This window comes from Neopelma chrysocephalum, unplaced genomic scaffold (genome assembly GCF_003984885.1).
Source record: "Neopelma chrysocephalum unplaced genomic scaffold, ASM398488v2 Primary Assembly neopelma1_26, whole genome shotgun sequence".
Taxonomy (NCBI): domain Eukaryota; kingdom Metazoa; phylum Chordata; class Aves; order Passeriformes; family Pipridae; genus Neopelma; species Neopelma chrysocephalum.
The window spans coordinates 21,904,918-21,930,994 of NW_020897695.1; the positions used below are offsets into that span (position 1 = coordinate 21,904,918).

At 38.0% G+C, this 26,077-nt stretch overlaps 1 protein-coding gene and 1 long non-coding RNA gene across 4 annotated transcripts; one reads left to right on the top strand and one right to left on the bottom strand.

Annotated features, from left to right (window-relative positions):
* Positions 1-323: 323 nt before the first annotated feature.
* Positions 324-25,139, bottom strand: RALA (RAS like proto-oncogene A). 3 transcript variants are annotated; one of them, XM_027675854.1, is made up of 6 exons: positions 25,122-25,139; positions 23,409-23,498; positions 12,201-12,356; positions 11,364-11,572; positions 5,581-5,755; positions 324-2,262 (listed from the first exon to the last, which is right to left on the bottom strand). In XM_027675854.1, exons 3-6 carry the CDS (start codon positions 12,312-12,314, stop codon positions 2,140-2,142), a joined length of 621 nt encoding a protein of 206 aa, XP_027531655.1. In that variant the 5' UTR covers positions 12,315-12,356; positions 23,409-23,498; positions 25,122-25,139; the 3' UTR covers positions 324-2,139. The 3 variants fall into 3 exon arrangements, with proteins under 3 accessions (XP_027531655.1, XP_027531656.1, XP_027531657.1); XM_027675855.1 differs by lacking the exon at positions 25,122-25,139 and adding an exon at positions 13,217-13,332; XM_027675856.1 differs by lacking the exon at positions 25,122-25,139 and having other exon boundaries at positions 23,412-23,498.
* On the top strand, positions 13,575-21,426 carry LOC113964065. Its single transcript, XR_003533041.1, has 3 exons — positions 13,575-13,729; positions 14,723-14,848; positions 21,153-21,426. It is a non-coding gene; the product is annotated as an uncharacterized LOC113964065 (long non-coding RNA).
* Positions 25,140-26,077: the final 938 nt, after the last annotated feature.

Genomic DNA, 26,077 nt, shown 5'->3' on the forward strand with positions numbered 1-26,077 from the left:
AGGTTGTGGGTAGTCTGTTTTTGGTTGGTTGGTTTTTGTCCACTTGTTTTTTGTTTTTAAATCAAGGCTACCTCAGTTTGTTTGCCTGTTTTCTGATATTGTTTTTTATAACAACTTAAGTAAATTACCTCTGGATAAAAAGGTAGCACATACATAGTCTCACTATTATAAACTGGCTTTTTATAATTCTAATGAGATTTAATGTACAATTTTGTTCACGCACACAGACCAGTCTTCTGGAATATTAAGGTTTAACTGCTTGACAACCAGCATCAGCTATAGCAACATTTATGAATAACAGTTATTAATTAACACCACACAAGTATTTTAGAAAAATGGAAGTTTATTCATCTTTGAATGGCTCAAATAGCAAATAAAAGGACAGGATAAGGCATCAGCCAAGACAGCTTTGACGTGTCCAGTGGCTTCATAACACCTCAGTTCCCAGTATACAGGTTCCAAAGCAAAGTCACAATGTTAGTGGTTAGACTCCCTGGCTAAATAGACCCAAATGAGTACACAGTAAGATGAAGACTGGCTTATTTGCCAGTTACACGAGTAACTTTAATTGTGCACTTGGCAGTCTACTAAATGCACATACAAAATTCCTATTGATAAATATTTAACATGACATATATAACTTCTAAGACTTGAGTCCCTAAAACGTCTGTTAGCATGAAAGTTAAATATTTGTTACCTAGTTTGCTTGAGCACATTTTAAACTGTCAGTTATAGGTTTACACATGTATAAAAAGTATAACAGTTTGTGGAATTGATCTAGCCTGTCTCACCACAAAGGAGTCCAAAACCCTCAAACATTCTGGTATTTTCTTAGTTAAGATGTAGCATACTAACCGTGTGCTAGTATTCTTGCTGTTCCGAAGCAACTGAGGCAGTATGTTTTGTTTGGGGATTTTGGATGTACATGTTAAATGTTTCTGTATTGCAAAGCATGTTTGATTGTTTGATATCAACATCTACTAGAAAAAGTAGCTACACTGTTCCCCATTTGAAAATCAACATAGACTAAATGGTACAAAACCTGCAAAGAGCTTCAGCATAACACACCATGTTCCCACAGCTGAGTATTAGGAACACAAAAGAAATTAACCAAAATTTGCCAGACAACATCTTAAAACACATTAGCGCTACTAGATTAGCCCCACTCCACCCAATTCCAGGGAGTTATAACCCAAGGAACATCTAGACAAAAATCTATGCGCAAAAGGGAAGTTTCAAGGTATCAGCACGTTAAATTTTAAACAACCATTCCAGGCTTAGATGTGCCATAGGCTTATGACATCAGTCTTATATGTATTCTGACCTTTTAGTTAAGATACCATACTGTTAACCAAATTATGGATGACAGAATATGCTCTGTATTATTCACAATACCAGAGTATGGCACATATTTAAAGAACAGACACTGCTAGCAGACAGCTAGTTAGCAAAATCATTCATGTAACTGCACTCCACAGAGAGGGCAGTCTCGCACTGATGTGCAGGAACAGTCTCCATGCAACAAAGTTGAAAATACACCCTTGATTAAGCAACCTGCTATGTTTGGGTTTTAAAATTAAGGCATATTCAAATATTTCAATGTAAAAGTTTATATCACTCTTCTAAATTAATCAGGTAATGCAGAACCACATATAGTTTTCCTCAAAATAACTGTTCGCATATACATTATTCTTTTCTAATTTGCATAACTCCATGGCAAAACAGCTGCATGCTGCTTTGTTAGGTATCATGTTCACAATTGCAATTTTCAAGGCAACAAAGACAAGATGAATTGACAATTACCAGTGATAAAAAAGTATGCTTTATAAGAACCCACAAAGTAATACTTTGCCCCTCTGTTCACTATTAAAGAAAAGACTGCCTATGAGACACTACATTCAGAAGAAATGTGAGAAGGTAGGCAATTATGAAATGGACTGAACTTTGCTTCTCTTGAAGCCACATAATTTTTTTTCAGTGAATTTGACTTTCAGTGCAGCTCCAATTCATGTTTTTAGTGGTACATTACATTTTCCAACATGTTAGGGTAATTTCAGTCACTTCAGCCTTCAATGGCATGCTTATAAATTATGTTTTTTATTAGTATGGTCAGGGTAGGAAAGGAATCCAGGTTTTTGATTATAAAATGCAACATCTTTCTCTGATCCTCTTAGCTAGGCTTTTTCTTTTCTTCTTTCCATTCTTTTCTTTGCTGTCTTCCATTTTTCTGGCTCTAATTTCTCTCATTAAATCAAAAAACACCTAAAAAAGATGTAAGAATATAAATGCAAAAAGAGTCACAGACATGAGTTAATTTATCACTGATATTCACTTCAGTTGCTTAGAGTACAGTCAATTATATGCAACCAGTTTGAGCAAACAAATATTAACCCAACAAATCTTTCATTGGTTCAGAAGGCCAAGTTGATATGATGCAATCCTTCTTCTTTCATGGTACCATAATGTTCCCCTGTCTTCTGACATTTGCTTATGAGTCCTGTCAGACAATTTTAAACAAGGATTGAAACAAGGGTCTCATCACCAGTCAAGATTTTCAAATGTTGTATGAATATCCTACTGAGGAGACTCAAGGAAATCAGTTCATGTTTTGAGTATTTTCAGTGATGAAGTGCAAAGGCTAAAAAAGTGAACATCCAAATCCTAGAAACATACTAATGGAGCAGTGACATACACTGAACATTTCATGCTATGTTCCATGATGCAAGTCTAAACACAAAGTGACTAGGGAAAAAAAATAGCATTTCTCTTAAAGCAAAGTTATCAATCATTTGACTACATAAACAATTTCTTATGTCAGGTAATCTCAGCTACCATATTACAGCCTTAAAGTACATATGAAGTTTGTTTTCCTCAAATGGTTTAGTAGGAAACATGCGACAAAGTTGGAGATACACTCCTGACTTATTTAAGAGAGATCCTACTGACAGTTAAGGCTTTAGGATTGGACTGCTTAAAACTACTTTACTAATCTGAAAAGCAGATTTTTACCTGACTCACAGGAGGCTACAGCAAATAATAATTTCATCTTCATAATTTTATTGTAGGGAATCATCCGAGCAATTCTAAAACTTTTCTTTCTCAGGAGACATTTTCTAGATCTATGTCAAGGGACTTGATTAATTTCTGTGAAACATGGACAGTGCAGGGGCTGAAAAGCTCCTCTACAGAGCTCAGTAGGTTTTTATTTGCAATGACACTAATCTCATATTGACTGCAGCAAGAGCATCAATCTTCATTACATGCAATCTGAAGAAAATCAATGGAATTAAACCTTTCCATCAAGAAATGAGATTGCCTTTAGATTTTCAGATGTGCACTAAGTTACTTGCTTGAAGTTAAATCTGTGCTAATGGCAAGATGCAACTGTCAACTTGCTTAAGCACTGATATCACACTACAATATTTAGCTGTCTGGGATACATAACCTTCTGAGAAAATGCTTAGTGGGTCACCTTTGCCAAAGTAAGTGTCAGCTGTCTGTATTTTTCCCAAATGAGCAAACCCACTATTCTGGAATTCAGAGAGGTCAGATTTCTTATAAAATAGTAACCCAGGTTTGTGTAACAAACCACAAAACTTCGTATGCTCCAAGTAACTAAGAATATGTGGTATTCACTTGTGCCAACAGAGCCTCATTTATGACCTGTCAAACCCTAAATCTATATGACACATGCTAATCTGGATCCATTATGCCACCAGCTCCAAAAAGAAACCTGGAGCTCTGTGGTAGCCTATCATGTGTATGCTATTGATCAGAGAGCTACTGAAAAAATATATATACACACACTTTTTTTCCTACCTACTAAAAGATAGTAAAGTGGATTTGAAGAGCAGGGAATTTCTACAACAGTAATAGATGGCTGTTAACTGCAATTATACATCAAAACTAAAAGATGTATTAGCTTTTACAACAACAATAAAAAAAAATCAGAGCTGTATTCATCAATGAAAATGAGTTCTGCTGTGTTTAATTGACTTAATTTACTCTACAGAACAGCACACAGTTCTTAATGTAGTATTGAACAATCAGTTTCTTCAGGAAGATAACTGGCAGGAGAAAACAGCTGAGTTTAAGTTATTGCAAAAGAGAACTCACATTACAGCTCTCATATTCAGTTGACAGCTCATACGTAAGGATTCATGTTAGAAAATTTTTCACCAAGTGCAAGGTCCTGCACCTGGGTCGTGGTAATCTCAGACATGAGTCCAGACTGGCAGAAGAACTCATTGAGAGCAGCCTCGTGGAGAAGGACTTGGGGGTTTTCATGGATGAAAAGCTGGATGTGAGCCAACAGTGTGCTTCCAGACCAGAAGGCCAATGGTATCCTGGGCTGCATCGAAACAGGACTGGCCAGCAGATCAGGGAGGTGATTGACCCCCTCTACTCTGCCCTGGTGACACTCCACCTGCAGTGTTTGGTCCAGCTCTAGGGTCCCCCAGCACAAGAAAGATGCAGAGCTGTTGGAGCAAGTCCAGATGAGGCCACAAAGATGATCTGAGGACTGGAGCACTTCTCTTATGAAGACAAGCTAAGAAAGCTGGGGTTGTTCATCCTGGAGAAGAGAAGGCTCCAGGGAGACCTCATTTCAGCCTTTCAGTTCTTAAAGAGGCTTATAAAAAAGAGGGAGAACAACTTTTTACAGTGGTAGCTTGTGATAAGACCCTTGGGGGAACAGTTTTGAACTAAAAGGGGACAGATTTAAATATTAAATTAGGAAAAATTTCTATTGTGGGGGTGGTGAGGCACTAGAGCAGGCTGCCCAGAGAAGTTGTGGATGCCCCATCCCTGGTAATGTTCAAGGTCTGGTTGGATGGAGCCCTGAACAACATGATCTAGTGGGTTGCATCCCTGACCATGGCGGGGGTGTTGGAACTAGAGATCTTTAAAGGTCTCTTTCAACCCAAACCATACTGTGATTCAATGTGTGGTCAAATTTGTCAACAGCTCTGAAAGGAAAGATTGGCCCATTGCACTGAACTACTTATTTATTTTGCCACACATCTGTTACTCTTACAGTCTACAAGGCTGTAGAACTCCTGTCTTTTACAGTTATAGTGAAATATTTACAACTAATCAATATTTTAGTTTTTTGGAGACAAATATTCTCTCTTATTTCACAACCTTCTGAACCAGGTTTAATCCCTGAAAACTCATGAGGTACTTCTAGGCTTTTCAAAGCTTTTTGGGTTCACCCATTCTTCATCGAAGCAACATACAAATAGGCAGACGGTTAAATGAGGGTAGGGAGGGCTCAAATCCCTCCCTTACCTACTTTTACAAGGTGTTTTACTTTGAGGATCAGACAGTACTCCTCACTGTTCAGAAGTAGACTGTCTTCTAGTTACAGAAAATGCAGTAAGAAGTCTAGGCCAACATTTTCACTATTCTACATGAAGTCACCTAGTCATTCACTCCCTGCAAGCTAAGGGAGGAAAGTATTTGAATAAAATTTCACAAAAATAATTGCTAAAATAATGAACATATAGAGAAACCCATGGAAAAGAGGGATAATGTAAAAACTGATGGACAGATCCTTTGTTTTAAGAGGGCAGTTATTACCTTGTCAACATTAGCTCGTGTTTTTGCAGAAGTTTCCACATAATTAACATTCCACTGATCAGCTCTGTTTTTTGCTTCCTCTACAGAAACTTGCCTTTTATCTTCCAAATCTGATTTATTACCAACTAGCAAAAAAGGAACATTCTCATCTTCTTTTACTCTTAAGATCTGCTCCCTGGAGAAAAAAGGAAAGGAAAAGAAAATTAAGCTTTGCATGGAGTACTATTCTTAGAACACAAAAAGAAGAACTCAGACTAAATACTTTTCCATCTTTACAGTGAAAAGCCACATATTCCTCTATGAAGCTTATGTAACAGGAAAGTCTTAAACTTCATTATGACATTATACAGAATGAAGACAGGGACAGACAACTAGTCCTCCAGGAAGGAAGGAGGTGAGTCAGTAAGAAATGAAAAAAAAATAGAACAGGATTGGTTTAGATGAGAATTTATATTAATAATTCATTCCCTTTAACAGTGTTATTTGAGAGCATTTTCCATTGTCTTTATATTATTACTTTTGATTGCCATTTTTAAGCTATCCAAGCTTCAGTTTTACTGCTGATTTTTTTCCTAACAAAATGCATGTGCCATTTTTAAAGCTGATAAAATGATCTACAGCATATTAAGAGAAAATCTTTTCCTTTCAGGAATCTTCCTCAAGTCAATTATATTCAGTCTCTGCAGAGAACTTCATTCAGTTATAAGCCAATGTAGAGATACAAGTTGTATATGCATCAGATTTTTAAGGACAGATGCTTCTACTGTTTTAACTGCTAGAATGTAAGGTATAAAGTTGTAAATCTCAATACTACAAATTGTTTGGTAAATAAGTCTTCAACACTTAAAAAATAATGAAAGTTTTCTTCTACTTGGAAATGCATTAGAAGTATCAGGAAGAACAGTTTTCTCGGAAGGATACTCTGTATTTTGTCTAAGAAAAGAGCATAAAGTTAGCAGTGAAATTTAGCCCCGATCATGGAGCAATTTCTGAAAGATCGACAAAAAGCATGGAGAAAAAAATTCCTTTTGCTGGCTGAGGTGAAACAAAATTTAAAGTTGAAGGGAGAGAAGCTGAAGACAATTAAGTAATTGATATTCTAAAGGGCTTTCATTTGGTATATGGTGGGATTCTCCCACTGTTACAAAAAGCTCTGAATAGCATGTAGTCTTGTGGGGGAAGTCTATTCACAGGGTTGAGAAACTGCAGATAGCCCTTTTTTTTTTTTTTTCAATCAACAGCTATGCATTGGAGGCAGTTTGTAACACTACATTTATGTCTGAGGTATAATCAAAAAGCAACATTTCTCCTCTTCCCCAAAAACACCAGTGCAAATGTTTTAACAGGGTGTGCAGCTATCCACAAGTAGTTTGAATAGTCAGTGGATTAGGAAGGTGGCCAGAAGAAAACTCAGTGCATCACTGCAGTATCTTTGTAAATCAGATTACTTGTAAAAACTAGTAGCTTTCAACACTAATTATCTAGGTGATTCTATATGGAGTTTGAGTGACAAGGTTTTGGTAGCCAGGGGACTACAAGGGTGGCTTCTCTGAGAAGCTGCTGGAAGCTTCCCCGGTGTCCAACAGAGCCAATGCCAGCTGGCTCCAGGACAGGCACACCAATAAGTGTGCCAGTAAGCAATGGCAGTAATGACACAGGCATAATGTATTTAAGAAGGGAAAAAAAAAGTTACTGCACAGAAATAATTGCACTCAGAGAAGAGAGGAGTGAGAATATGTGAGAGGAACAACTATGAAGAGACTAAGGTCAGTGAAAAAGGGGGAGAAGGTGCTCCAGACACCAGAGCAGAGATTCCTCTGCAGCCCATGGAGGAGACCCGCACTGGAGTAGGCCTGTGCTGGAGCAGGCTCTCCTGGCAGAGACCTGTAGGCCCATGGAGAGAGGAGCCCATACTAGAGCAAGACTTTTTACTCTGTGGGGGACAGAGCTGGAGCAGTCTGTTCCTGAAGGATTACACCCCATGGAAAGGGATCCACACTAGAGCAGTTCTGCATGAACTGCAGCCTGTGAGAAGGGCTCACACTGGAGAAGGTCATGGAGGACTGTCCCCCATAGGAGGGACCCCACACTGGAGCAGGGGAAGGACTCCTCTCCCTGGGGAGGAAGCAGCAGCAGAAACAACATGTGATGAACTGACCACAACCCCCATTATTCCCTGTCTCCCTGTGCCGCTGGGGAGGAGGAGGTAGACCCTGGGAAGGAGGGAGGGGTGAGGGGAAGTTGTTTTTAAGGCTAGTTTTACTTCTTATTATCCTGTTCTGATTTTGAATGGTAATAAATTCAATTAAGTTCCCCAAGTTGTGTCTGTTTTGTCTGTGACGGTAAGTGATGAGTGATCTCTCCCTGTCCTTAACTCAAAAGCCTTTCATTGTATTTTATCTCCCCTGTCCAGCTGAGCAGGGGAGTGATAGAGCATCTTTGGTGGGCACCTGGCATAAATGCCAGGTCAAACCACCAAAGATCCCAAACAATTTCATTACATAAAGAGTTAATCTAACAGCAATCCAGATGACAATATTCTCCTTTGCGACCCCTCTGAAGGTTGATATCTCCTGAACCATTTATATGTGCCAGCTTGAAATCTAGAACGTAAAACAAAAAAACCAAACATAAGAGCCAGACCAATTCTACCCAAAGCAAGGCCAAATTTTATCAAACTGCCTTTAAAATATTTAAAAGTATAGTCATTGTAGGTCTGCGTTCTATTGAAAAAAATGACTTGGAGCACTGGCATTTCAGAGCGTACCAGGAATCCCATTGCAGATATTGAAGCAGTACACAGCTCTTCTGTTGGAGGTCTGCCATTCCAGCAGAACAAAATTCCACTGAAACAAACATGCAAATTTTTCTTGTTACTTTCTTTCATATCTGGCTCTTAAATAGTATGCCCTCAGACTACTCAACAATGTCAAAGGTACTTTAACTGTACACACATCAGAAAATGTACTTTTTCTGAGCTACATTTTAGCATTTAGGCTTCTACAGTTTCAAAGGCAACTTTAAAGGCACTTTCAGATTTGGACAGAGGAGAATTTTAGTATTTTTACTTAAAGGGATTTTTTCTTTCATTTTTGTTGTATCAACATGTATATTGTTAACACTCACCTTTATTGGAAAAGTAGGACTTTTTCTAAAGCCAAAGATCATGTACTTTGAAGCATTAACATGATTTTAAACAGATTTGAATAGGTCATTTTGCACTCTAGAGGAGCTGAACTATACTAAACAGTCCTCCACGATTGACAGTACTTAGCATAAGCCTGCAAACATACAAGGTCTGCTCCTCCCTCTCTCAAAACATGTAAAACACACACATATAGAGACACAAATAAATAAAAAAAAACACTAGAAGATGAAACTCTCACTGTCTCCCCTCTTCACACCTCATATTTCTCCCTTAGAGATATTAAACATGTTTTGCCACTTAGTGATAATTAAGTTGAACTGTGACAGCATCTTTGAGAAGACTTATTTCAGTGGGATGTAGATAATATCTTTTTATATTTGTTTCCTTCCTTTTTTGTCAAAGGTTATGGCCTTTCCTATTTCACTACACTTTGAACAGGTAAAACCATTTTCTGATCTCTTTTGTTGTCTTTTTTTAAATATAGCAATAAGCAATTTAAATATGCTTTCTCTCTCAAACAACGTTGAACACCTGTAATATACTGCTGCCTGTATAATATTCTATTATTATCATAAGAGTTTTAATATGCTGCATGCCTGAAAGCCATCTTAAAAACCCTATCCTGTTAAACATTTATTACACCAGAAATACCCAGTTCCAAATTTTGGTTTTATGTTTGCTTACAATTAAATAATATACTGATTTTGATAGGAAGGGTGAATGCTATGCAGAACTTTTGTCTTGTAAATTCAAAAATTTACATCCATATCTTTTACAGAGAAAAATTCCACCCAAGCAAAACTGAAGGGACAGATTTACAGCAATCCTTTACACAAAATATATATATACTACTTCAATTGAAAAATACTTCTCATTTGTGTTTGTGGTGTGTTGACCCTGTCTGCATACCAGGTACCCACCAAAGTCCTTTATCACCTTCCTTCTCAGCTGGACAGGGGAGAGAAAATACAATAAAATGCTCTTGAGTTGAGATAAGGACAGGAGAGATCACTGATCGATTACAGTCACAGGCAAAGCAGACACAACTTGGCTAAGTTAATTGAACTTATTACCAATTAAATCAGTAGGGTAATGAAAAATAAAACCAAATCTTAAAAAACACCTTCCCCTCACCCCTCCCTCCTTCCAAGGCTTAACTTCACTTCCAATTCTACCTCCTCCTCCCCACCAGCAGCACAGGCAAACAGAGAATGAGGGTTGTGGTCAGTTCATCACATGTTGTTTCTGCAAATGCATCCTCCCCAGGGAGAGGAGTCCTTCCCCTGCTCCAGTGTGGGGTCCTTCCCACAGGAGACAGCCCTCCATGAACTTTTCCAAGGTGAGCCCTTCCTACAGGCTGCAGTTCTTCATGCAGAACTGCTCCAGCGTGGGTCCCACGCGGGGTCACAAGTCCTGCCAGCAAACCTGCTCCAGTGTGGGCTCCTCTCTCAACAGGTGCTGCCTCCTCTACCACGAGCTTCCCACAGGGTCACAGCCTCCTTCAGGTATCCACCCGCTGTGGCTTGGGGTCCTCCAGAGGCTGCAGGTAATATCAGCTCCACCATGGACCTCCATGGGCTGCAGTAGGACAGCCTGTCTCACCACGGTCTTCGTCACAGGCTGCGCTCTGGCGACTGGAGCACCTCCGCCCCCTCCTTCCTCACTGACCTTGGCATCTGCAGAGCTGCTTCTCTCACTTATTCTCACTCCTTTCTTCTCTGGCTGCAATCTGCTTCTGCCCAACAACTTTTTTTCCCTTTCTTAAATACGTTATGCCAGAGGTGCTACCACTGTTGCTGGTGGGCTCAGCCTTCGACAGAGGTAGATATTTCTTGAAGCTAGCTGGCTTTGGCTCCACTGGATATAGTGAAAGCTCCTAGAAGCTTCTCAGTGAAGCCACCCCTGCTTCCAAAACCTTCTCACCCAAACCCAATACTCTGTTGTTCATAAAACCATCTTTAAGAGGTAGAAAGGCTTGTGGTGTTGATACTATGCACTTTGCTCTCCCAGAATACAATGCTTGTGCCTCACATTGCCTAAGACTTTGTAGACAGGCATCACTAGATATGGTTATTCTGTAGAGTTTTCAACTGAAATCTGGTCATGTCATCTTTATAATAAGTATTCTAGTATAAAACAGTTGCACATGCTATAGCTGCTTTTTTGTTCTAAGGTTTTCACAGGTTAAGAGAAACACATCATAGTCCTCTATATATGGAGCAAGAACTAAAAAAAGGCACCTCTGGGGAGTACACAGTACTGTACATACATTACAGGCAACCATACAAACTCTATGACATTTTTCTCAGATCCATTACTTTGGATAGCTGTATACCTCCTCAAGAAACATTGCTTCCTAGCACAAGTGCCAAGCAACACCAACTTACAAAGGGCAGAAGTATCTGCTCTGTGGTAACAGCCTTTCTGGTATTCAGAAACACAGCAGCTAAGATATCTGAACTGGTACAGATAGTGAAGGCATGGCTAGGCATCTGTTCAAATTGTTCATTATGTGACAACAGTAAGAGTTGTCATCCAGTGTGGATTATCAAAAAGATATTACACAACAATTAAAAAAAAATCACTTGCAATCATCACATTGTAATTAGAATAATTATCTTGCCTTGTAACTTACCTGAAGTCTGCAGTTGCTGCAAAGGATTCTAGCTCTGTAATAGAGAAGACGCAAAGAAAGCCTTCTCCACTTCGGAAGTAGTTGTCTCTAATTGCAGCGTAGTCCTCCTGCCCTGCTGTGTCCAATATATCAATTTGGACTTCTTCCCCATCCAGAACCACTTTTTTCCTGTAGCTATCTGCTTTGGTGGGCTCATAGTCTTCAACAAACTAGAAAAAAAACCCCTTAATGATATAAAATCATGCCTGTACAAGGCAAATGCTTCTGTTTGAACACAAGGATATAGCAAGCATCTTAAATGGGTACAGTAACTAATAACTAAGCATATGCATTTAGGCCATGTGAAGTATTCAAACGACTCAGTTAAAGCAGACTTTTCCTCAGCCCAAACAGTTTTTAGGTTTTTGCTTTCCTAAGCCACTTTCACTGGGGAAAAAAGGTAAGGAAACAAGAAACTGATTTTCCTTCCTCTCTTCAGCAGCAGCATAAAAAAATATGGAAGAGCTTGGTTGTTTCAGGCATCATGCAACTCACTTAAGTGAAGAAGCTTTCAGCTGTAATAACTAAGTTCTAATAGGTCTAGTGAACAATGTGAAAATATTCCAATAATATGACAGAGCATCTAACTGCTTAGAAGTCTGAAAAAGGTCAGATTATACCTTCACAGGTATCTCTAGAAGGCAAATCACTAATCTCAAAACATGTTTTTGTCCCACTTAATTGAAGACTTTCCTACCACATCACATATATTTAGACCTTTCAGAAAAAAACTGTAAAAATTTAACTTAAACAACACTATGTAGCAGGCATCTCTTAATTTCTAGTGCAGATTCTTACCTCATCATACATGAATTGTAGTGTTAAAGCAGATTTTCCTACACCACCGCTTCCCACCATGATGACTTTGTGTAAAGCCAAGGAATTTTGTCCTTTAGGTTTATTTGCTGCCATCTTTAGATTGCAGAAAATTCACAGGTATCAAATGAAAAAAACCTAGAAGAAAAATATTGCTTCATTAGTTTTCTTTTCCTTTTCCCACATGAACTGTTTAAACTGGATTTGTTTCAAATCCCTACATATCTAATATCTTAATTTCAGTTCTGCTGTCTTCAGTGAAACCTATCTGCTTTTTCACTAGAAGTCGTTCCACAAATTATACTGAGCTCATCTATTTTGCTACTTAAGCAAAGAAATCTTTCACCATTTGGAAACAGCACCAGTGGGTCCACACCATCCAAGAGCAATTAAGGGAAAAGATTTACATCTTGGTATGTAGAACATGACATTTTCTTTTAGTGACACAGTACGTGTCAAAAATTCTTGCTAGTTTATTACACAAGAATTGAAAAATGAAGCCGTGGTGAGTCAACACTGTACACCACCATATCACAAACATGTGATATGACAGCTGCAGGGGAAGAAAACAGACTTTTGATGGAATTTCCATCTTAAATAGCAAGCATTAAAACACAGCAGCAAGGATTAGCTAGTGTACTTTTACAGAGAAAAGCAAGCAAACTTAAAACCTAAAAATACCCAGTTTCAATAAGTCCATCAGAAGCCAAAAGAATAATTTAGTTTACATAGAGTAAAAAGATTCAACTTGCCTACAAATCTAATTATTTGGTGTATTTGGAATAGTTGTCTCAGTCCCATGACTGTTTGCTTAAATACAAATCTCTGCATCTCACCAGTACCAAGAGGCTCTACGAGTTAACTGACATAGTTTAATGTATGCTTGCAGAAATACAAAACATAACAATTCCATTAACTTAAAAAAAAAAAATCAAGCATGTTATAGTTTTAGCAGATCTCTTCAGCAGATCTTCCCATACCTTTGTTTCATTCCCTACCTATCTCAATAGTAAAATTTGTGATTGCTTGCACAGTTCTTAAGACATGTGAAAGTCCCGGTACAGTGACAGAATGTACTCTCCTCCAGAGATTTCAAGTCAAAACAAGCTCTGAACTGCAAAAGACATCTACATTACATATATATGTAATGACATCTACATTACATATATAAATACAATAAACATCTATGGAAGCAATTAAGAACCAAATGTAACTCAGATTTTGTTAATTAGAAAGCTCAAAAAGAGCACATTCATATGGCAGCACAGCTCAGTTACACAGAGAACTATCAGATAACAGTGTGTTATAACAAGGCGGCACTATTACCTCATTGTCAAATGGTCACAATGGGTAAAGAAAACGTCACACTAAAATTACATCCTCCTGCATAATGAATTACCCTTGTGTGCAGCTTAAACAATCAGAATGCGAAGCAGGACAACTTTCTTAAAACGTTTATCAAAATCCCTAGTTGAGTCCATGCACTAAGGTTTTGTTAGGCAGTGAGGCAGGTAACTATAAAAGCATGCTGACTAAAGCTTCAGTGGAGATTCAGCCAATCTTTCCTGGAAGTAAAAATAAATAAATACAGAGCATCAAGGCCTTTTCTGTATCTCATGCTGCCATGCCAGCAATTAGGCTGGGCATGAGCAAGCAGCTAGGAGACACACAGCTGGAACAGCTGACCAAAGGGAAAACCCCATGCCACCGCTTAGGAATAAAAGTTGGCAGAGACATTTGAAGTTTGTCAGGACTGCCATTGCTCAGGGACTGGCTGGGCATTGCTTGGCCAGCAGTAAGTTTTTTTTTTAATCATTTGTTTTCCTTGGGCTTGTTTCCTTTTTTTTTAAAATGTATTAAATTATCATTATCTCAACCCACAAGTTTTCTTACTTTTACCCTTCCAATTCTCTCCCCCATCCCACTGTAGAGAGCGGGAGCGAGAAAGCAGCTGTGTGGTACTTAGCTACCCACCAAGGTTAACCTACAACCCACATGACAAACTCTTCAGATCACATCAGTACCATTCTGCTGTCAAGGAATTCTAAAAATGCAACTGAAAACTAAGTCACTTAAATTGTTTTCCCCAAAAAGATTATCTAAGTGAAGAAAGTATGAGTAAGCTAATGTACTCATTTATAGAGCCATAGCAGAGAAATACAACTAACATTATGTTACAAGTTCTTTTAAAAAGGAGATGGAAGAGAACAAAAACACATTTCCATTTTGGCTTAAAAAGAACCATTGCTTCCTTTTTACTCAAGAGGCAGTATAAGAACAGGAAAATAGTTCCAAGCCATGCACATGTTTTCAAGCTACATTACATCTTGAACTACTCCATTGTTGTCTTTCCACTTTTCTCTTAAAAGGAAAAACATACCCTGAAAGTCGTGCTTCTTAGTACGTATTTCAGACAAATAACATAAAGAAAATTCATCTGAATTCCATTTACCAACTGACAACAGCTCAGTTTGTGAAGCTCTGATTACAATATATACCCACAGAAGCAGAGAAATTGAAGCACTAATATACCTGGATATGGCGTACTCTGAGCAAGAAAACAGAATATTCTTCCGTAAGTACTTTACTACTGGAACAAGTCCAAATGAATTCAGCAGGACCTCTGTCAGGTGAGTTTGTGCAAACAATCTGAATTCAAATATACAATAGCAATGTTTCACTGTAATACTTGTTGTAAATTAACCTCTAGTCTTTAAGTGGATTGAGCAGTGTGAAAATTGATATTTTACTTCAAGTTGCAATTCAACAAGTAATGTCCCAGTGTGACAAACAGAAGTTGCTGCTTTTTGTACTCTCTGCAACAGTTCACACATGAAGAACCCAACACATTTCCACTTCCAATTTGATCCTTACAAATAAAGTTAATGACAATGCTCCTTTTCCCTGAAAATTCAACCAGAAAGATTTTATAGCAGCCAGTCATTTTCAGAAGTCTTGATAACACCCTTTCAAAGAAGCATAAGAGACTGAGTCAAAGAAACTTCAAATTATAAAAACCTGACCCAACCAGTCAAAGCAGTATTCCAAGTCATCAATAACTGTCAGTTAACAACATTCCATTAAAATACTGAAGACAGCAAAACTTCACTGGAAGGAGTTGGAAAGGGCTGCCCAGGGAAGTGGTGGATTCTCCACCCCTGGAGGTTTTTAAGATGAGATTGGATGTGGCACTTAGTGCCATGGTCTAGTAACTGCAGTGGTAGTGGATTAAGGGTTGGACTTGATGATCTCAGAGGTCCTTTCCAACCCAGCTTATTCTATAATTCTATGATTTATGCTACCACAGACTTCAAATCCTAAAGATAAGCTTGTTGTAAATACTCTGCTACATGTTGTAGTAGGAGGCAGCTCAGGGAGGCCAGTTTGCTCCCAAGTTCTTCACAATCCAGTAAAGATACAACACTAGCAAAACTCAGGCCTGCTGATAGTAGACAACATGGAAAGAGAGAAATAAGTTACAAACAATGCAAGTACAAGGCAATATGATACTGTGCAAACAACACTTAATCCAAAGAGACTGCTTCAGAGTAAGTACTGTGCCAGAGAGGAGAGACACCTTGAAAGTGATAAGTTTTAAGCTACTACCACATACCTTTTTCAGCATGCTTTGAAAAGCAAAGAGGAACCTAGATTCCAATTTTAACAGTAAAGCATCTGAGACGAAGTTTCACACACAAAGTCTTTCCACCCATAATTTATGTAGCCTGGCTTATTTTCATAAGTAGTATTAATTTGCGTTATATCTAGTTTCTGAATTGGCCTACTTTATAATTATGATAAAACTGACAGAGACTGTGGCAAGAACCTTGTTGTATGAAGCTCAAGAAAGCATCTTATTATGTGTACTGTGATTTTTTTTTTTATTATTTTCATCTTCACAATGCAAAATTATTTGGGGGTCAGAAGATAAACACTGGATTATCCTGCAGTCAAATTCTACGTCACCCTACAGCAGAGAGACACACACAGAGTCAAGCAGGGTGTTGTCAATAACTGTGTCATCTATTTCTGCAAGTCAGGTTTTTACCACACCCACTCTAAATCCCATAATACAGCTGATGACATATATTAAAGTTTATTTTTAAACAGTTCTTTGTGTAGTTCAACAAGTTGGAAGAGAAGCAAAAGCTTAACTGACTCAACAATGTACTGCAACACCTTCACTGAGAAGGACGAAAGCATTGTCTAACCACCATGCTACAGATCAGTCCTCAACTCCACTTCAGATAAACTCCTAGGAAACTGCCCTTTTCCAACATACTTGTGCAGATAAGGACATAAACAAATGAATCTGACTGCTCTGCCGAAGTAAGCAGTTCTCAAAGCTCCTACAGCTGCTTTACTGCCTGCTTGCAGATAACCACCCCCATGATTCTGTGCTCCATTTAATGGCAGGCTTCCAGGTGGAGCTAGGATCGTTTTTGTAGAGCCAGGTTAGGGAGCAATTAGATTAACTAAGAACTCCAGAAGTAGGAATTCATGTTAGCATCAGCAATGGCATCTTGTCCAACAGTCTAAAAATCTAACCAAAGGAAAGAAGATTAGGTAAATGAATAACTTTTAAGTTATTTTTACATGATTAAGATAATCTTGGAACTTGTAGCTGGGGTTGGAAAGCTGCTGGCTTCTACCTGTAGCAATACCAAGTTCTCCTGAGTTTTATACCTTACATCAAAGCTCCTCTGTGCAAAAAATGTTACCTGCAGTCCCTCACAGATTTAAACCCAACATCCAGCATTCAGCTCCACACACCAGAGGAGTGAGCTGGACATTGTTTCTGTGACACGACTTGGACACATAAGCATCATGTTAACTTCCACATAAAGTCTTGCACCACAGAGTGATTATCCAGATTTACAAGAGTAAGATAATCAGGTGCCAACACAAAAAAAGCTTTTCATCTTCAGGGACAATATTTTCAGGGAAGATATCTTTGCAAATACATGTTAGGGAAAAAGAAAACAAAAAGCAGGAATCTTTGATCTCTCTTTATTAGTCTATATTTTGTCCTCCCATCTACTATTTCAGTCCAATAAACTGAGACAAAAATATGCTTAAGGGTGAAAAAAAATCTAATAGGTTTCATCCCCTCATTCATCTTGCTTGTCTGATCAAATTGAGAGGACTCTTCTTAAGCTGTCCTGTTTCTCAATTGGCTTTTTCTTACAGAGTAACTTGCTCCAAAACAATCAAAGCATGCTTCCTTACATATCCATGCCATTTGTCCTCTACATCCCTCCTCAATGCAATAATCCCAAGGTTCATACAGTAAGAGGGAGCAAAAAGGTGGCCAACAGAGTAGCTGTGTACCATCCAAACAGGGCAACAGACAACACTTTAGATTACTTCCTTTCCTTCACAGGGAGCACTGTGAATCACAGGGTAGACTTCCCCCTCTTTAGCCAGCAGTACATACTAAAGAAATTTACAGAAACTACCTTATCAAAGACACCTGAATTTCTGACAAAATGTACCCAAAACTGGCCTATAGGCTGAAAAATAACAAAGAACAGAGCATATGATCAGCCTCATTTTCTTATAGAATGAGAACAAAAGAGGTCAAGAAGCTATTCTGCTTGTTTTGATTCCCTGGAGTCTTGTATATGCAACGTCAACAAGAACAGACCAGGGAAAGAAAAGCATTACACCGAAGTCACATCATTACAGGCACAAATTCAGCTGGCATCTTCTGCAGTACTATACATAAAGCTGAATGCAGGCTTTGTGAATATGTAGTTGTCCTTAACAGCAGGAATTTGATTTGCTGCAGACATTTGTTTGAAGGGGACTAGTTATACACAGCTTTGTGTTTAATCACAGTTGGTACAGCTAGTATAGTAGGTTCCAATTAATAAGTAGAGATGGTGGTGCCCTTCAATTATAAAAAACCCAACTTTTTATTGTTAATTTTATAGCCTACATAAAACTAACACATCAGAACTGAATTCCAGTTTGTTTCCTTTCCTTTAAGATTACATAAAAATTTGAAAGTCTGTCACATTTAACCTCATGACCCACTCGCTTTTATGATGAGTAACTTTCTTCTCTGAAGACTCTTTTATATAACAAACATCACTTACAACCACTAGCTGTTACGTTACAGCACCTACCTTTACTCTGTTTAACAGAGTTAGAACTTGGATACATTTGAAGGAATAGGAGTAATTTAATTGAAATATGCGAGCCGCCTGCATAATATTAAGAACTATAGTTAGTATGCTTTGACCAAAATACTTCCAGAAAGGCAAAATTATCAATTACTTACTGAACAATTAAAAAAAATTTAGTAATGGAAACTCATGTTGTTCTAATCAAATAACTAATTTTTTTTTCTAATTGAAGAAATTAATACCTGCACTACTCTGTACTTTAAATTTAGTACAATCTATCACTTCCCAAAACATTAGCTACAACTTATCTTATTCTGAAGTGAAAATTTATGGTAATTATTTGTCAGTATTTTCTAAGTGAGTTTAAATATTCTCCAAAGTTTCTTAATTCCCCAAATTGATTCAAAACACTCTTGCCTCACATGACCTAAAAATTACAAGTTCAGCTTTCTGAGAAAAAGCACAGGAACAAGAATTTTGAAAAGTGACAACATATTGATATCCCCAAGGACCATCAAGCAATATAATCTTATCTGTTATGAAAAGATCACAAATTCAACTAGTTACTTCATTGTTTATTGAGTCTAGTAGTTTCAGTTTGGTTAACAACAGCAAAATTATACTTGAGAATGTATTGTTTGAAAACAGCACTAGCATACTAGATGCCAAGTATCTGGAAGACACCTCAGGAATGACTCAGATATTTCTGCAACAAAAGTGTTCCTGGAAAAGGAGGGAGGCAATTCCAGGCAAGCAGAGTCTAACCCTCCCAACAGCTGCTTCCAATTACAATATTGAAACCAGAACAGCAGAAACAGCCCACGACCCAGAAATTGATAAGATACATGAGGACATAAGACAGGATATATGATACCAACTGTTTTAAGAACTGGAGACTAAGGAAGTTTTTAAAGTTAGATCAGCATTATTATAATAAGTGTCATTCCATGGCTCAAGTTTGACTGGTGTTTAAACACACAACATCTGCCAAGCTCTGCATGAAGTAGTATCAGTATTTTATTAAGGTACAACAAGTATTTCAAATGTTAAATAATCACTATGAATTAAAAGTAGAAGCCTAGAAAAAGATGAGAACTAGCACAAATATTCAAACCTATCTTAGAAATGACTAGTCTCATTAGATAATGGAACAGGCCTCCTGAACCTCAACCTCAGAACAAGGTAGAAACTTTCGCAATAAGTATTTCCCTCTCTCCTGAAAATAATCCTTTGACATAAACATGTTTAACTGGTAATTAGGATTTGTTGCTTCCCATGGGTTTAACAAGCAGTTAAACCACATTCAAGGTTTTGTAAGACCTTCTTTCCAAAGCTTTCCAGGGCACACCATATAAGGTGCTTGTGTCTCCCACACCTACAAAACAAATTTACTAAGGTAACTAACTACACATATACTAACAAAAGCAAAGTTCTATCTCTCAGCAGCAGCAAATCTCAGGCAAAAGATCTACATTTCCCAGCTCCTTGAGACAGATACTTCAAACTGTAACCATATACAGGCACTTAAAATTGGAAAAGTCAACCAGTGAACTCTTCATGAAGTAACTGAGGCCCATTCATCCTGTAAATTACCTCACACTGCTATAAAGAACAGTGGTTGCCACATGCCTGCAGCTTTGTACTTTTAAGACATCATCATCAGAACCGAGATTTCTCCAACAAGAAGTCACAAAAACACTAGCAAAGAAGTTCACAGACTTCCTAAGGCTCCACAGGGCCTTAGTGCCAGCTTCTGGGTATAGCCATGAACTAGGCAACAGCTTCTGAAGTCAGAATATACATGAATTCCATATGATTCAAGTCATCATTTCAGCATTTTGTTACCAAAAAGCTTCTTTAGCATCCTGCAAGATGACTTCTGGGAAGGCATTTCCATCAGGAAATTTCTCGAAACCCACATGTAACAGCACGTGAAAACCCTGACAAACTAAACAACAGAAACTGCCTAGAACAAAATCAATGTATTAAGATTTCAAACCTTGTAGTGTGTTGAAAAGAAAATGAAGCAGCTACATCACTGTCCACATAAAACACTGGCAAAACACACAACATTTGAACCCAGCTGTGTGTGTCTGCAAGGCTGACATAAACTGAACCTGGCACAGTCTGACTATCTTCCCATAACCTTTCTCCCAATAGCACTAGGTGGCAAAGCACTTAGGAAGTTACTCTAGGCAAAAATTAATCTATACTGTTTTTTGGACAGATCAGCTACCTAAACAAGCTTGCTGGCACCAAAGACAGCCCAGAACAACACATAGCTGACCACGGGGAAAGCAAAACTACAGCACTTCCAGCATATAAGCAAAACAATGAAAGTGTTCTAAGGTTCCTCAACCATTATCTAGACCTGTTGAAGATTCCTTGCTTTTTGCAAGTTATGTTATGGCTATTACAAAACATTGGGAAGAGTTCTAGATACTTTCATTGGTTTATCTGGACTGCTCCAGAGATCAGTGGGAAGAGCAGCAAACTCAAGCACACCAGCAATAAAATTGCTCTCATAGTTCAACTGACTAAAGTTACACTGTGAAATAATTTTGGTAATATACACATTTATGCAAGAGTCTGGAATACTGTTTCTGCTTTCACATGTTCATTACATGGCTGGTGCCCTATCAGTCTATTCTAATCATTGAGGGAACTTAACTTTCTGAAGCTGACAGTGCTGAAGTGTTTCTTTAACATGAAGAGTCATGTCTTCCCTTACATTATATTTATAAACATGAAGATCTGTAATCTAGCATATTAACAGAAGGTATTAATTTTATATTGATTTAAGATTATACACCATGAGGAGAGAATTAACAGCAACAGCCATCACGATAGAAGAATGAACAATTACATGCCACTAGCCTGTCAAAGCTATCCATAGACTTGCATGGATTTAGAGGGAAGACAGACAAACAGGTACTATGGTACTAACTGCTGATTTTCCACCACAAGCAAAACTAATGAAAGGCTGAAACAGATGAGGAGGAAATCTGTGGAAGAGCCTCCCACATCAGTTACCCATAAATAAGTCTCCTATCAAAAGTCAAATTACATTCATGGGAGATACTATTGTTCTGCATTTGATATGGAACAAAGACACTTCCCCACCCTCTCCCCCCCACTAAAATGTAAGAGTCAATGTATTGCCTCCAAGTATGAATTTTACTAATGCTGAATCAACAGCTCAGGAGTTTCACTAGAGCTATTCAACTAAGAACTCAGGGAAGCACTTCAAGAACACATTTAAGTTAGTGCCACCTAAGACATACTAGCACGGTGCAGCCTCACCTTGAATATTGTGTGCAGTTTTGGGTGCCACAATATAAGAAAGATATTAAGCTGTTAGAGAGCGTCCAAAGGAGGGAAACAAAAATGGTGAAAGGCCTTGAGGGGAAGCTGTATGAGGAGCAGCTGAGGTCACTTGGTCTGTTCAGCCTGGAGCAGATTGAGGGGAGACCTCATTGCAGTCTGCAACTTCCTCGTGAGGGAAGGAAGAGGGACAGGCACTGATCTCTTCTCTGTGGTGACCTGAGGGAACGTCCTGAAGTTGTGTCACGGAATGTTTATTTAGGATATTAGAAAAAGGTTCTTCACCCAGAGGGTGGTTGGGCACTGGAACAGGCTCCCCAGGGAAGTGGTCACAGCACCAAGCCTAAGAGAGTTCAAGAGGCATTTGGACAATGCTCTCAGGCACATGGTGTGACTCTTGGGGATGGTCCTGTGCAGGGCTAAGAGTTGGACTCAATGATCCTTCTGGGTCCCTTCCAACTCAGCATATTCTGTGATTCTCATGCTGTGTTTCAAGTACAAGAAAGCACACCTGGAAGCTAACTTTTGACTGGTAAGGCACACATGCACAGAGCTGCTGCTTCCAGCTGCTCTGGAAAGCAACAAGAATGGAGTTCCCTTGGAGGAACTATGCCAGAGCTTGCAGTGTGAGCTTCAGCAGTTCACTCTGAAAAGCAGTTCAAGAGCACTGCATTCAAAAAGTTGTTCAGAGCATATTCACTATCATAAATTCAGAGAGGTTTTTGTCAATCATACTTCAAAAGGAATCTCAAATATCATCAGTGTGTCCTTTTTCCCCCTGTACACTTACACTTCAGTATGCACTACAGAAATTTAAGGAAGATTGAAATGTAAGCATATTGTCTTGGCTTGATGAAGTAGATTCTTTGAGAAAAGTCTGAAGGTAGCTTCCAAAAGACATTCTTGAAAAAATATAGGTTTTCCTCTAATAAAACTAACTTGTTAATTGTTAAAACCTCTATAATCTTCCTTTAGAATTTCAGAATGCCAGATTTGTGTTTTCTAGAAAAAACAAATATTTGCATGGTCATTTTTTACAGCCAGGAAGAATGACTTAAGATTCACACTCGCTAAAACCAGAACTCCACCCAAATAGTTTTACTGCTCAATAGTAAGGAAAGTTAACTTGTGATAGAGAAATGTAGAAACAAATGGTATCTGCAAAGCAAAACCAAATCACCAGGCTCATGGCAGGCTGCACCCAACACTCTTATGGAATCTGTATATGTTGCAGGCATCTGTCTTCACATCAAGACAAGTTCTGATGCTGATAGCTCAGGGAATTTATCCTTCTCAAAACAACTTCTTTTGCCTTGTTAGCCAGTCATATAGTACTACAGTGAAAATTCACATGAACGCCCTTAAATTCTTTTAGGTATTAGCACAGACAGAATGAACATAGAAGCCTTGTTTGAGTAACGCTCCTATGAAATTCTTGACACAGAAAAGGTTTAAGCTTTTAAATAAAGCATTTGAGGTAAGCACTGCCTTCTACCGCTTCTCAGTGCCTCGCTGAATGAAGTTTCAACAGAATGAAGTTTCAATAGAGTAAAAATACCAAAATACACTATCCTTCACATTTTGTGCTAATAAAACAGCTTATAACAATGAAGGATGCAGGAAACAAGTGCTCCAGCAAGTGCAAGCACATTTACATCAAAGGCCACAGCACAAATGGTGCAAACACATAGGACCGAATGCAGAGCATTAACAAGACACATCATGAAGCAGGTACCACCAAGTTCTCCATCTCCTCTTCACAAATACAGGCAAGTGTTCTCTCTCCCCACAGGCAGACTGCATCAACACACCAGCCAAATGGAACCTAATAAAATAGGAGCATGTTGGATTTTGCATTTCAAAAATTTCCTTTTATTCCTCTAAGGAATCATCCAGCTGTTACAAACTTCTTTAATGAAATCTGACTTGGCAAAGTAAGTTCATTTTATGACTTCATTCATTTTATGACTTCGCCATCTGTTTTACCACCCAATTAGAAATGCATAAGTATTTTTTTGTAGTATTATTGTGAGAGCAGTACTTCTATAACCGTATTTTGTTCTGGTAACATCTCCTCCTGTTTATATTCTATGCAGAGCAAATTTCTCCTCCTAAAATCATAATGTTTTTCTGTCTTATTCAGGGAGCAAGGATTTCATATCATGACTCACAAAAATTTGTAACTAACCTTTTGAGTAGGTGACTCAAGGACACGAGCGGTTACACACCTGATGTTGCAGAGTAATACAGCATTCACAAAGTTGAAACACTGTTAGTCGATCCCTCCCCGTTTCCAGATGCAATTTATTCTAAAACTATTAGAGTTATGATTTGAAAAATTGACAGTTAATCTAATAGACCTAAAAGACCCAACTGAGCAATTAATTGTCTTTTAGTTCAATATATGCTTGCCAGTTGAATGATATATAGTAGACTTTCATGGGTATTTCACACATTATAGGCATAAAACATGCAATGGCTAGAAACAGAGGGCATTCAGTTCGTTAACTCAGTACGAAATTATTAATATTCAGGTTGATTTATCAATTTCCACATTAAGTGCCAGAGCAAGGTGGTTTTGATCTTGCCCTGCTTAACATACTGATTATACTTTTCTTGCAGTACCACAGAAGATATTTTCAAGTTGAATGTTCTAAATTGTAAAGCAGTAACTTTCAAAAATTGCGTTTTGCTCCTGTTTGAATACTTACAGCTCTTATACTGCACATGGTAATTCAGAACACTGAAGAACATTGTTAAATGACTTAATGTGTGTAAGTTTCAAATTTTAACAGAACAAGCTATCTAAGAAAAGTTATTTACACATAACTGTATGTTAAAATCACGGATCGATTTTGGAACACAGAAGCAAGCACAATATTCATTTCAGACTATATGGTACCAAGTAAAGCAGCTATTAAAAACTTTGGATAAACAACCTAAAAATCAGTTTTGTAATACTACTCCAAAGGGAAAGAGTCTTGGAAAAGGCACCATTAGGGATTGTGTACTATTACACATCACTAGATGGGTCTCTCCAGTGTGTCTCTCTTCCCATGTCCTGACAGGCAACATAAAAGCTAAAGGCATTCCAGCAGTGGTCACAGACAAAATCCAGTTTATTTTAAAGGCCAGTCTCCCCAGGGAAGAACTACTATAGAAGTCTGTCTATGGTGAAATCCAATATCTTTATCAACATTTAATTGATTTAATTCCACACATGTTGCAATGCTAAACACTACCAAGTGCGAGCTGTACACACAACCCTTTGAATTCCAGTGAGAAGTATGTGACCTAATACCTACAAAACCTTCACTACTGCTGACTTATGAAAACATTTAATTTCCAGCTGGTCACTTGCAAGCTTTCAATTGAGTTGCAGCATCAGTTCACGAGAGATGGAAGTTAATTTTACAGCTTTTATCCTTGAGGGGTTTATTTCTTTTACCTTAATGCACCGACAGTCAGAGTCCTGCATAAAGACTGGAGAAGTTAGTGTTGTTACAAGCCATTCCTGTTGGTCGCAGATAACAGCATGAATGATCTTAAGTCTGTTGAGAAATGGAAATTATGTTCCTGAAAATATCTCCGTCAAACTATTGATCATCTAACTACATCATTCTAACTGGGTTAGTTATGGCCATTTCAGTATTTTATCATATTGTATTTCATGGTTCATATTTTCTTAAAAGAAATCCTAGAATTTGGCTACAAGATTGTTTCAGTTTCTCCTCACAGAAACATATTTTCCTCCCATATTCGTAAAAGAAGTCTTTTCTCCTAAAACTGTAGTAAAATCTATTAGAAAGATTACAACATAAAATATAAAACTTCACTCCTCAAACAATGGATTGTTTTCTTCAAATTTTCCAAGCCACACTTAAGATCACTAGAAACAATTTGCTTTTGCAATGCTCTTCAAAATACTCCAGTCTGAAAAAACTCAAATTCTGCATGTTATAAACATCGTCTCATTCCTAACTCATACATCTTGCAGAGAATAATTGTGTTAGCCTATTTCATTCCTCTATCTGCTTTGACTGCAAGACAGAAAATACAACAGATATAGCTTAACTTTGATTTAACTTTAACAGAAATATACTCTTTTACTAGAAAAATTCAACATGTGCCAAATCAGGTTACCTAAAAAGATCAACTTTCCCAATAAGATCCAATGGAAAACATTAAAGAGACAGGGACAATAAAGAAGTTTCTCAAAAATCAAGACCTTCTAAGGCTTCTAAATTATTCCAAAACCAAACATTTTGTATCTCACTCTGGTTCTTGGGCAAAGAGGAGCTGAGAAATTCTAGCATTTTTGTGAGCAGTTTCACTATAAAACCTTTCTTTTAAGTGTAATTGTAACTGTAAACCCCATCAGTAAATTAATAACTACATGCCCAA